Here is a 12,518-nt window from a genome sequence, read left to right as displayed (position 1 = left end):
TGTAAGTTTGTAAGGTACTCAACTTGGTCCTTTTTCATTAAAGTTCCTCAGGCTCAAATTTATCCACACATCTTCATTGCCTGCACACGATATCTACCTCTTTATCACCAGACAGAACAATCAACACAAACCTCTCTCAGAATCTTCCTTGTTGCTAGTGAAACAAACCTTACATAAAGTTTCAAAGTACTCTATTTGCTTTGAGCCAAGTCTATGAAATATACAGCAGAAGGAAGTTGAATCGAGTAAGAAGACCAGTAAGGCCATTACTGAAAAGAGGCATAATCAGAATAGAGAGAGAGTTCAATGAAAAAATGGAGTGGGGTTACTCTTACATGTGCCGAACATATACAAATACACCCTTCAGTTGCATAAATATTATGTCAAAAGATTTGTTTACTGATCTATTCTGGAAATTTCAAAATCCCAAAAGAAAAAAGAGAAGGAAAAAAAAAATTAAAAGAAAAAGAACCCTCCATTACAGCCCCAAAAGATGGAAAGTAGGTGTGTTGCTCTTCCTTTCTTTTCCTCATTCCTACCATCTTTTTGCCCTACAAAACATTTTTAACAACCTTTTCTTTTTCCATCTTCTGCCCCCCATCAAACCAATCAAATTTAATTAGACTTCAGGATCAACCTTGTCAGATTATAAACACAAGTGTACATACATGATGGATACACATTGCAAGCACAATCCACAAGGAACAATTCCCCCCCCACCGCATTAAACTTTGCAAAATTGTGGGTTGAGTTCTACGCCACATGACAACTTCAATCATCTTCCTCCTTGCACTTTCTCAAGTCTTGATCGGCTACCAGAGAGCACGCTGTCATTTCAGGGGCAAGAAACCAGTGTCCCCTTCATAAATTTTCAGTCCCCAATCTAACTAAATCTCTTTTCACAGCTATATCTTGTTCACTAAATGGGGGTTGCAATATGAATCAAAAAGGGACATAATTCTACTCACCAGCAGGTTGTTTCTGCTCTGCTGGTTTTACCTGAACAGCTGCAGGGACAGCGTGAACATATGGGAAGCCTGGCACAAGCTGATGCGGCTTTCCAGACTGTGTAGTAGCAAATTGTCCAGCTTGTATCAGTCCCTGTGTTGGTAAGCCACCTCCTTTCATATTCCCAGCAGCTGCAGCCGCTGCAGCAGCAGCAACTACTGCCTTTGCAGGGTCAGTGGTGCCAGAGTTGGCAAGAGTAACTGGGGAACACAACGACAACATTGAAGTTGATGAAGTTGTTGATGAGCCCGGAGACTGCATCTGCTGTTGCTCATTACGATGTCGTTGAAGATAGAACCCACTAGCAGCTGTTCCAGTTGCAGTTGTGCTTGGTGAGTGTTGAGCTTGGGCCTGCATGTAAGCATTAGAAAAGAACAGCTGCGCTGGATGTAATGCATGCTTTTGATGCTGCTGCTGCTGCTGTAGCACCACTTGGGGCTTGGTTCCCGAATTCGAAGATGAACTGATGTGGGGGTTTCCCAAGACTGATGGCACACTCCTTCCACCAACAGGAGATGACTTCCGACTAGGCACTGATGGTGAGTTCTTGGCCTGCTGAGATGATAAACTAGTTGCTTGGCCACCTTTGTTGCCAGTAGAAGCGGAACCTGTTGTCCTTGGGCTACCACCAGCACTCCGGGAGATTGAAGTTGTGGGAGAGCCAACCACCATTGGAGGAGACGGGGATGGAGCACTATTAGGAGGCTGTTGAACTTGTGATGATGATTTAGGATTTGCTACAAAAGAAATCTGTGTGTGGACTTGTTGTGGCCGGCCTTGCTGCTGGGGAATATTCTTGAGAGATGATGAAGTTGAAGATAGAGATGAAGAAGGAACTTGAGAGGCAGTTGTCCTCACAGAATTCTTCCATTGAGGAGATTGAGCTGGACTACTGCTGCTTTGCACAAGATTTTGAGGAAATGCAGACAAAGTATTTGGAAACTTGGCAGCCATAGAAGATGAAGGAAGGTGATCAGAATAAGCACTTCCATTACTTGTTGCTGGTGTCTTACTTCGAGGAGCAGAAGCAGCCCCAAATTGATGTTGCTTCTGAAGCTGAAGCATCTGCTGTTGCTGCTGCTGTTGATTCCGCTGAAGTTGTTGCTGAGCATTAGGAGCATTGACTCCACTGATTGAAGCTGGCATAACAGAACCTGAAGTTCTGGCAGGAGCAGAGCCTAGATTAAGGGTACGAGCAGAACTATCAATGACATTGCTGCCTGGAATAGTGGAAACAGATGAATCAGACAGATCCGGCCTGGAGAAGGCAATGGACTGCCCAACAGTTGCTGAACCCTTTCCTGCCATGGCCTTCCTTTCTTCTTCCGCACTAGATGCGTCATTGGTCCCACGCTTCCCTTCTTCAGAGACATGATAATTATTCTTCTTCTGGTGAGCTGCTTGGGCAGCTACAGCTGCCATGATCTGCTGATAGCCTTGCCTTGTATTTTCTGGAAGGCTCTGAAGAATTGCAGGATTTTGTGCAAGGGAGGAAATATCAAGGCCAGAAGCAGTGGTACCATTAACGGACGGAAATGACATAGCAAAAGCTTGAGATGTAAGAGGCTCAACTCCAGCCTTTGACGCTGGCTGTTGTGATGGTTGCTGTGTCTGTTGCTTCTTTTCCCCATGGTTACCAGCAGAACTTGTAGAACCACCAACCGAACCAGCAGTTATCAAAGCGAAGTTTGGAGGCTGTAAGGGCATAGCAAAATTCTGACCATAAATATTCATATTTACACGAGATACTCGGCTATCAGCAGTTGATGGGCTATCTTCGCCACCTAATTCACCTTCAAGTTGCCGCGCTTGATGAGAAGCATGCTGACTTGGCTGTTGCTGCCGTTGCTGAAGCTGTAGTGGATGGGGTGACTGGTTTTTTGGGGCAGTAAACACTTGCAAGTTCCCACTGCCACTACTCACACCACTTCCATGTGGCCTTTGCTGCTGGTTCTGCAAGTGCTTCTGGGAAGATGATGAACCACTGGACATGCTTGTGTTCTGATGACCTTGTTGGCTTTGCTGCAATTGTGGGGGTGGCTGTTGCTGCTGCTGCTGTTGCTGAAGCTGTGAAGGATGAAGCATTTGGGAAGAATAGAAAGATCCATGAATAAAAGGCATAGGCTGAGCATGATTTCCTCGAAAAGCAGGTGGTGCCCCAACATGTGCAGGAATTGGAAATGTGTAGGCATTATTCTGCAGAATTGCCAAGTACTGGGTTTCATTGCCTGGCATATTTGGGTAGTTGAAGCTCATTGATGGGCCTGCGGTTGCACCAACTGGGGTGGCAGTCACGGAGGCGGAGTTAGATGTACTCGATGACGCTGTGCTACCAGCAGCGGGAGGAGATTTCACAGACCCAGGTCGGACAGAAGCGGCAGCAGCAGCCTGTTGCTGGCTCAATGGGAAAATAAAGGCAGGACCATGCTGAAAACGAAAACACCCAAAATCAAAACTTCAAAAAGACCGTCCAGATATATAATTGCGCAATTATCACAACCCTGGACTTTATAAAAAAAAAAGGAAAAAGAGGTTTTTTTGGTGGAGCATACCAGAATATTACTGGGTGCTGCTCCTGGGGGTAGAGCTTGCTGGAGCAATATTTGCTTTCTCTGAGCAGCATCCACCATGTTGGCAGCAGCCTGAGGACCTTTATCTTTGCCAACATGACCAGGGAAACCTGCAAGACCCTGCCCCTTATCTTGCACAGAATTCACACCTCTCCCAGGAATGTTCCCACGCAATTCGGTAGGGGGCACAACATTTAGATTGCAAGCCTTCGCCCCGTAGATTGAAGCTGAACCAGGTGCTGCTGGCCAGAAAGGATTCATCTTCATAAATTGCTGGTGATAGTGTATATTCCGAGCAATGTAGCAATGGGTTGCACATCTCTTTGGCCTTGGTTGAGTAAAAAGCAAATGTGGAGGCTGCAAAGTTTCAAAAGCTCAAGATAAATTAGGACAACGAGAATACAAAAAAAAAAAGAAATCAAGAGCTGTTAAAATAAGAAAGAACAGAGTGACATGCCTGAATAGCTGCTGAAGATACAGCGCTCCCATCCATGGATACAACACCTTGTAAAGGAGCCATGTAACTGCTCAGGAAAAAAAAAGTCATTTCCCCCAATTATAACATCTAAACCACTGATTTAGATCTACTGATCAAAAAAGCACAAAACCAATATCAAATCGACCCAGCCATACCCCATTGGAGGAAGTCCACCAGGCCAGCTAGCCATTGACATCGGCAAAGGCAAAGAACCAGATTGTGCTGTAGAAGGCCAAAAGAAAAACCCTCCAGATCAGCAACACAAGGAGAGAGGGGATAGTTTCCCGGAGGGGAAAAAGGGAAAAAATGATTTAACTTTTACCAGTTTTCTCCATACTGGGTTGTTGATGCTGCAGCTTTTGAGCACGGTTGTTGAGCTTATTCGCACTAACACTACCTGTGCCACTATCTCTATCAGATTTCTCCAAATCAAGCTGAAGATCAATATTCCTTTCTTTATTTCCAACTGGCTTATGTGATTCAGCTTCTTCACCAATTGGCTTGGCCTTCTTATTACTATCCTCAGCTTCCACATTCACATCTTCCTGGCCGACTTTCACTCTTTTATCATCTTCCTTTACAATAGACTTCATCTCCTGCGCATAGAAACAAATCAAAAACCATTAATTTATGACACAATATCAGACCATAAATATAGGTGGCAGCTAGGTGACTCACCAATTCCATATCCGTGGCCATTGGCTTAGGATCTGAAGCCCCAAAATCAATTTCACCATCCCTTTCTGGGGTCGATCTAGATGGAGGAGGAGCCTAAAACCCAAACAAAAAAAAATTAAAATTTCGATATTCAAGAACTAAGAAGAGAGAAAACGCTTGGATCTTTTAACCAAAATAGGATACACACCATCAGATCTATTTGGAACTTCTCTTCCCGCTGGCTCTCAATCTCACAAATCGTTGAATTTCTGAAACAACAAAACCCAATTAGGCAAAATTTCAAACGTTCCAAATTCAACCCCAAAAGAAGAAATGAGTAGAAAGAAATGATGCTCACGCTTTTGTCACTGTCAAATTCTCACGCTCCTCATCCAATCGGAGACCCATGGAAGGAGGATTATTAGCAGGAGAAGGTGAAGGTTCCTTCTTTGGCGATTGAGACTCTTCCTTTTTACTCAAACCAATATCTCTACTCTCAGATTCTTCGGTCAAAGGCTTGGAATCCGGTACTAGATTGTTCTTCTCTTCCTTAACTGGTTCAGCCTGAACCAACTCAGCTGAAGCCGGACCGACTTGTGAAGAATTCATCAAATCGTAAGAACTCCCACCATTTTCAGCCACGGATCCTAAGTTCTTCTCCATATTCGGAGGAGAAGATGCTTCAATTTTAGCTGGCTGGTCAATTTCAACCTTAGTTGTAGTAGAAGATATGGAACTGTTCCTAACAGGGAAAATAGAAGGAGGTGGTGCTGTCGTCGTCGTCTCATCCTCATACTTAACCGGTCTCGGTCTTTTCCTCTTCGGAGCTGCAGAAAAATAAATAAAAACAATTCAAATCAAAATCTCTTACCCAATTGCTCAAAGGCAAAGCTTTGCTTTCCTTCTAAGCTGAAAGTTACTAACCAATTGCAGACATAGGAATAGCAGAGGAGTTAGAATTTGGAGGCAAAATGGAAGATGATTGGGGAAGAGTTGATGGGGAGTTGGAGATCGGTGAAGAGACTCTTGATTTAGCATCATTATTGGGTTTATTAACTTCTTTTGCATCAAACTTAACCGAATCATTCCCAATTATTTCTTGCTTAGGAACTTGTGGCTGCCTCATCAAACCATATAACACCTCCGCAATCTCGATCTCAATCTCTTCCTGAGCTGAAGATGAAGATTTTGACGACTTCGGTGGCCTTTGTTTTGGTCCGTTAGGCTTCTACATCAGAAACCAAACCTTTTGTCACTAAATTGAACAAAAAACAAGACCTCAAAAACCAAGAAAAGAAGTAAGATTCAAATCAGAAAACTGACCATCTTCTTCCTCATAGAAGCATTGGAAGAAGATGGAGACGCTGGTGCCGGAGACGGTGACATTAACATCCCAGCTACACCTGTTCTCACCGGCGAAGTTGAAGCTTGACGGTGAATTTGTTCTCCGCCAATAACACCACCGCCAACGCCACTTGATGCCCATTCATGAGACCTTTTAGTAGAAGCTGGAAAAAGATAAAATTAAAAGAAAAAAAAAACAAATCAGTGAATTCAAAAGAAGAAAACTTGCTAACAAAACAAAGACTGAATTTAGTTAATCTCTTCCACCTCTCTACCTGACCGAGCTTTTCTAGGCACCGACACGCCAATCATCTCATCGCCCGCCTTCCACGTACATGATGTAGTTGTGGCGCTAGTCATCGTCGTCCCTGCCGGCGGTGTCGTTCTAATAACTTTCACCGGCGGTGGAAAGCTCTTCCGATGTTGATTCTGCTGCTGCTGTTGATGTTGCTGATGTTGCTGTTGTTGATGATGATGGTGAGGATGATGATTTGACATCGACAAAGACCCCGCGTTGTTCGGCGGAAGCATCCGAACAGAACCTCCACCGCCTGTTCCACCGCCCTCTTCGTCGTCATCATCTTCTTCGTCGTTTACGCTTTCTTCAGAGCTATCATCGCCCCCATCTTCTCTGTTACTTATCAATCTATCTCCCCTTCTTCTCTTACTCGTTCTACTCAAGCGATCTCTTTCTCTCTCTCTCTCTCGTTCCCTATCTCGATCCCGTTCTCGTTCCCTTTCTCTTTCTCGATCTCGATCCTTCTTTCGATCCCTTAAACGCGCCGTTTCCTGTAACTCCACCGGCCCATCATCCTCTGCACCAACATAAAAGAAAATAAATATCAGAAAATTCATCAAGACGATACAGCTAGAGAAGAAAACAAAAGCCAGATCTGAATTTAAAACCTGGTGAGTCTCTAAGAGAGCTACTCCTATGCCGCCGCCGTGAAAGGCCATTTGTGGCGGCGGCGGCGGTCATAGTGACTCTCCTTGCTTCTCTGGTTCTATCCATCTCGGTAAAATAACTCGTTTTGCAGGTAATAAATTAGTTGTTATAGAAACGAGACTAATCGCATCACTCATCAGTCAATCGCCTGATATACAACATAATTCGCCGGTAATGAGCTCCGGTAACTATCTCCGGTGGAAACCGATTTCAATAGCTTTCAAAGATCTTGCGTTGAAGCAATCTGTCAGACATGAAAGATCTTAGCTCTCTCTTATCTCTCTCTCTCTCTCTCTCTCTTCTCCTCTTTCTCTCTTGCCTCTTTTTGTGTTCTCATCCCATCATTTTTTCGCTATTTCACTCTCGACGAAACCCACTTCAAACTCTAACGGACGGCCACGATCCACGACAGCAATAAATGCTCAAATCGAAACCGTTCATTCCTCGACTTATCCAACGGCTTTCATTAGCTTAAACCAACATGGCAAGATCTGGACTGTTCGATTAGTGGCCTCTACACGCTCTAAACCTTTTCTGCATTATGCTGCCACGTGTCATCTAATTCTCCCTTCCTCTCAAGCTTCCATGGTATCACTCACTACCGATTTGGTAACAATAAATAAATAATTTTTTTATTAAAATATTTAAATTAAAAAAATGGAATGACAGAATTAGGGTTTGCAGAGTTAGGAACTGTGGCCCACGAATCACGACCAACTGAGGAAGGGGGCTCTTGAATTTCCCAAACAGCTGTCGTGACCGGCTATTACCGGTCGCAGAGACCTTGGTAAAAGCAACATGACGATCACAAGGAATCTTGATGACCCAAGGAAATATGGTTCCAACCGGTCAAATTCACTATTTCGCTTCCACGTTTTAAATTATATGTAATTCTTTTAATAATTACTGCTAATCGAATTTATAATTTTTTTATATGGAATGGCGTGGGCCCACTTAAAAAAACCCAAATAGGGAATCGACGGACCAAATTGGATGTGACCAGTAAAAGAAACATTGATAGCCCTTGGATTACGATCTGACCTGGCATAGCATCCTTTTGAAAGAAAGCACCCGAAACCGGATTCCCAACGAACAAGCACGTCCGACCTGGCACCGAACCAGGAGGCTCGTGGTTGTCGACCAGCGAGCCAGATCTGAACCGTCGATGGATTGATTCGACGGCTGGGATATCAGGGAGGGAACTCGGGTCACGGTCACGGAACTTCCGAGAATGTGGGCCCCATAATCAGCTGCCGATATAGAAATTATTTTCTCGCGTTGGCCTATTGTCACGTTCGCGAGGTGTGGCAGCTTATGATGACGTGTAAAAGGCTCTCACCCCCAAACATTATAAAAAAACAAAAAAAATAAAAGAATCGGAAACCTACTCGCTCGGTCAAATTTCACCTCGCAGTTAAAAATGGAAATAAAAGCGCCGAGTCCTCGACGCTTTTATGCCACGCGCTACGGGTGGGATTCACATTTCACACAACGTACAAAAGGGGGAAAAAAAATTATACCAAAAGCAATCGGACGTGGCAACATCGCTCTCATTACGTGTCGGATCATGAAAGCGACACGTGGTTTATGTTCCCCGCTTATTCGTCGCCTCCGATCTTGCTATTGGCTACCCTTCCGCATTTTCGTCACAATCCGGTGCATAAATATCTTCATAAGAGGGACGGGAAAAGGAAAGCGGGGAAACGATAATACGACAAGTGTATTTCACACTATTAATGACGTGGCAGTTGAGCAAACCTTTTTCGGTTTCCGATTAATTTAATTAGATACTTCATGGTCTCCACTTGCAACAATTGAGTGGTGCAGAGTTCCTTGCACGAGGATGTCATTTTATCAGGACCCTCGAGCAAGGATTAAAAAAAAACAAATAAAATAGAGAAATTAATTTTTGGGAGACCATTGTGGCCACGTCAGAATCTCGGACCCACCAAGAAAATGGTTGACCCACCATAATGGACCCCTTTCTCTACCTTTTGTCGCTTGTGAGAGCTTTCACTCCCTCGCTATCGTGGAATCCCGTAGCCGTGCCACGCGTGCAGCTAATGTGCTACGTCATCATGCTTACGTGGCAGCCTCTCTGACCGTGTGCTTAACCCTAGCCGTCAACACACAACGAAGAAATAGCCCCCACTGCCACCCCATTATCTCCCAATAAAGTTGTTCGTGTTACTCTGATTAAATTAATCAATTTCAATAAATAAAGGTTTATTCATTATTCTTTTTGACCTTTCTTAAATACTAAACAATAATAGAAATCAAAATTGGAGGGACCAGTTTATTACCCTTCGCTATTGTTATTTTATTTATGATTATATTTTAAGATGCAAAAGAACAAATTGCGATTTACAATTTTGATAATGGAAATCTAGATTGGTATATTCCTTTCATGAACTTTTTTTAATATGGATTTGTTGCTTTTAAAAAATTATTGAACTTTTGAATTTGATTTGTGCAACATGAACTAATTGATTGTACATTACAAATTGTGTAGTAGACTCAAAATTTGCCTGACCGCTTTGTAATTTTATTATAAATAAAATTCTTACTTCATGATGTGACCACCTCAAATAATGATATATTAGTTTTGCTAACATTTTTATTTTTGAGAAATAAGGTTCATTTTAATTTGATGAGTCTATATACATATATATAGCGAATGGGAGGTACAAGGGAGGAATGAAGATTAGAACTTTATATCCCAGCTCTCTTAAAAAAAAGGTAATAACAGTTAAACCAAATATAAATAGTTTAATTCCTAGGTGAAAAATTAACTAATCCATTATTATTAAATTAGAAAATAAGACTAATTATATATAATATTTTATTACCATAGAAAATTTGCAAATAAAAGACTTCAATTTAATAATTTTAATATCACAACTAACATTTTATTCAATGAAGATCATAATAGGTAACATGGATTGGAGAATAAATGAAATTAAATAATATAAGAAGAGAAAAAAAGGGTTAAATGTTTGGACAATTTTTAAATTAAGGGCCAAACAATTCAATTGTAACTATCAAGGACAAACGTTTTCAATTTCTTAAATTAAGGGTTAAATTAATAAGAGGATGGGACATATATTGCAATGGACTAAAAATCACATGAGTCGAAGATATGACAATTTTAAAAAATATAGCATTACATGTTATATTTTAAAATTTAGTTGTTATATGTTTAAAAATGTAATTATTACACGTCAGATTGAAAATTTATTTATTATATGTTACGTTAAAAATTTTAATAATTATATATCATATTGAAAATTAAGTTATTATATACTATGTTAAAAATTTAATTATTACACATCATGTTAAAAATTTATCATTCATATCATGCGTGTGCCCTACCTAAGTCAAATATTTTTCACCTTAACCCTTTATTGTAAATATTAAAAACATTTGACTTTTAATTATTATAATTAAAATATTTAATCTTTAATTGAAAAAAATATTTAGCTTCAATTTCAACATTTAATCGAAGAAAAATTAAAAAAAAATGAATGACGAGTGGAGAAAAAGGGGCACACATTGTGGCCTATATCCAGTTCTTTATCGCTGGACTCACCATCTTCCATTAATTAACGAATAAGATATCACAACAAGGGTGGTTTTATTTTTTATTATTATAAATAAAAATATATCAATATTTGCAAACAGCTAGGAATCATTACATGTAATAAAAAAAATAAAGGAAAAGAAAGCCTGCTTAGTTTAGATTGCCTGCCAATTTAAAATGCCAGGTAGGATTGTTATTATTATAATCCTTACCACTAGCAGATTTTTACCATGTATAATTTGACCTGCTGGCCAAGAAACTACGTGGGACCCATTATTAACACAAATGCTAAGGTTAAAAAAATGTTTTACAGAGTTTTTTCATGACTCTGAACAATTGTTTGATTTAAAAAACCATACACCATCATGGATTTTTTATATATATTTTTTCTTAGGTAGATATATTAAAATTTTTAACAGATCTAGTCATCTACTTGTAAATTTTAAAATATTTGATATATAATTTAAGTTAAATAAGCAACCTGATCTAGAAGATCCAATTCCGGTAAAATTATGATTTGCAAGACTATTAATTGGTATCTAATAAATAACAACGAAATTATAGAGATTAGTATTAAAGTTAGAGATTAAGAAAGGGAAGTACTTTTATTTTTATTTTTATTTATAGATATAGAGTTTAGTAGTAAAGTTAGAGATTAACCAAAAACAGAATGCGGATAATTACTACGATATCAAAGTGATTTATTAAGATTAATTAAAGTATATTGATTGGTTTAAAAAAAATTGAAAAGCACAAATATTTACTTTTATAGCTATACAAAATTTTGACGGTGCAATCTTTATAAAGAAACAAAAACTGTATAAGGAAAAGTCCGCAAAGTGGGACAAAGCGTGTAGCATCATACAGTGACTTTTTCACAACTTGGTATATTTCTCTCTCCTTTATTCTTTTTCTTATTATAATAATATTTTTGTCTCAAATATAATAATATTTTTAAATATTTTAATAAGTAATCAAAGTTTGCTACGCTTCTCATGATCTTATCTATGCATCCGAACATTGAGCCTAGAAAAGGAGCCTAACGCTTTTACTTATAATTTCCCAAACTACATTTAAAAAAACATTTCTTGAGGGAAAGTCCCATGAATTTTAATATTTTCTTTGTTCCAATCTATTGGAATTTGGATCATTTTGACCTAAACCTTACCATCATTAATTCATTGTTTATTACTTAAAAAATATAACTTGATTGTGGTAGTGGCACACGACAAGCAGCTCATGCCGGTTACTGCTTAAAATAGAGTTAGAAAATAAAATACATAATTAAATCACACAAGATCCAAGCTCGTGCTAAGGGACAAAGAGGATCAAATGGTTATGGTTTTTCTTTTTAATTAAAAAAAGGGAATTTGAGAAAGCATAACACGTGTGAGGTCCCACGTGGATGCGATCCACACGCGTAACATTAGGGCAAGTTGGCAAGGTGATGATACTGGTGGGTAATAATATTGTCATAAAATTACTTGCAAAATGGAGATTAGTAAAAGGAATAATAATTAGTCATTTGATAATACTGTTTCCCTATTTTTTGTTAGAGTATCGATGAAAAAGTCAATTAGTGATTAAGGAAGAGGCTTTTTTACATAGTAGCACAACAATAATAATAATTGCTCTATATAAATATAAAGTATACATGTTGATTAATGCAAGGTAATTGTGGCCTTAAAATTGTTACTTTTCCGATGACAAAGTCATCATGATTCAACTCGTTGCAGTATTATCCATGTATCATCCCTTCCCCAAATTTCAAAAAAAAAAGTAATTGCTTTAGAGATAATATATATATTAAATGAATTCTACAATTATTTTCTATATATATGTTTTTGTCTAATTCTCTTTTTCTTTTTTGCATTTGTTATTACTAAATATCTCTTAAATAAAATTAACAATTTTTTTAAAGTCAAAAATTAATAA

The 12,518-nt window shown here is 39.3% G+C and overlaps 1 protein-coding gene across 4 annotated transcripts; it reads right to left on the bottom strand.

Annotated features, from left to right (window-relative positions):
* Positions 1-282: 282 nt before the first annotated feature.
* TIC (time for coffee) lies at positions 283-7,343 on the bottom strand. Of its 4 annotated transcripts, none has more exons than XM_021434469.2 (12): positions 6,964-7,343; positions 6,333-6,872; positions 6,037-6,221; positions 5,638-5,941; positions 5,072-5,540; positions 4,922-4,982; positions 4,735-4,827; positions 4,379-4,652; positions 4,212-4,278; positions 4,036-4,102; positions 3,561-3,935; positions 283-3,435 (listed from the first exon to the last, which is right to left on the bottom strand). In XM_021434469.2, exons 1-12 carry the CDS (start codon positions 7,067-7,069, stop codon positions 961-963), a joined length of 5,016 nt encoding a protein of 1,671 aa, XP_021290144.1. In that variant the 5' UTR covers positions 7,070-7,343; the 3' UTR covers positions 283-960. The 4 variants fall into 4 exon arrangements, with proteins under 4 accessions (XP_021290144.1, XP_021290145.1, XP_021290146.1 ...); XM_021434470.2 differs by having other exon boundaries at positions 5,638-5,938; XM_021434471.2 differs by having other exon boundaries at positions 6,127-6,221.
* Positions 7,344-12,518: the final 5,175 nt, after the last annotated feature.

Source organism: Theobroma umbraticum, unplaced genomic scaffold (assembly GCF_002168275.2).
Source record: "Theobroma umbraticum cultivar Fairchild unplaced genomic scaffold, ASM216827v3 scaffold_130.0, whole genome shotgun sequence".
In the NCBI taxonomy this organism is placed as follows: Eukaryota; Viridiplantae; Streptophyta; class Magnoliopsida; order Malvales; family Malvaceae; genus Theobroma; species Theobroma umbraticum.
The sequence above is the reverse complement of the archived record's forward strand: the minus strand, read 5'-3'. Positions and strand labels throughout refer to the sequence as shown.

Coding starts and splice junctions, on each gene's coding strand:
- TIC (XM_021434469.2), bottom strand. CDS start 7,069: ATGGATAGAACCAGAGAAGCAAGGAGAGTCACTATGACCGCCGCCGCC. Junction 4,103..4,211: donor GGTGGACTTCCTCCAATGGG/GTATGGCTGGGT, acceptor TTTCCTGAGCAG/TTACATGGCTCCTTTACAAG. Junction 3,436..3,560: donor CAGCACCCAGTAATATTCTG/GTATGCTCCACC, acceptor TTTCGTTTTCAG/CATGGTCCTGCCTTTATTTT.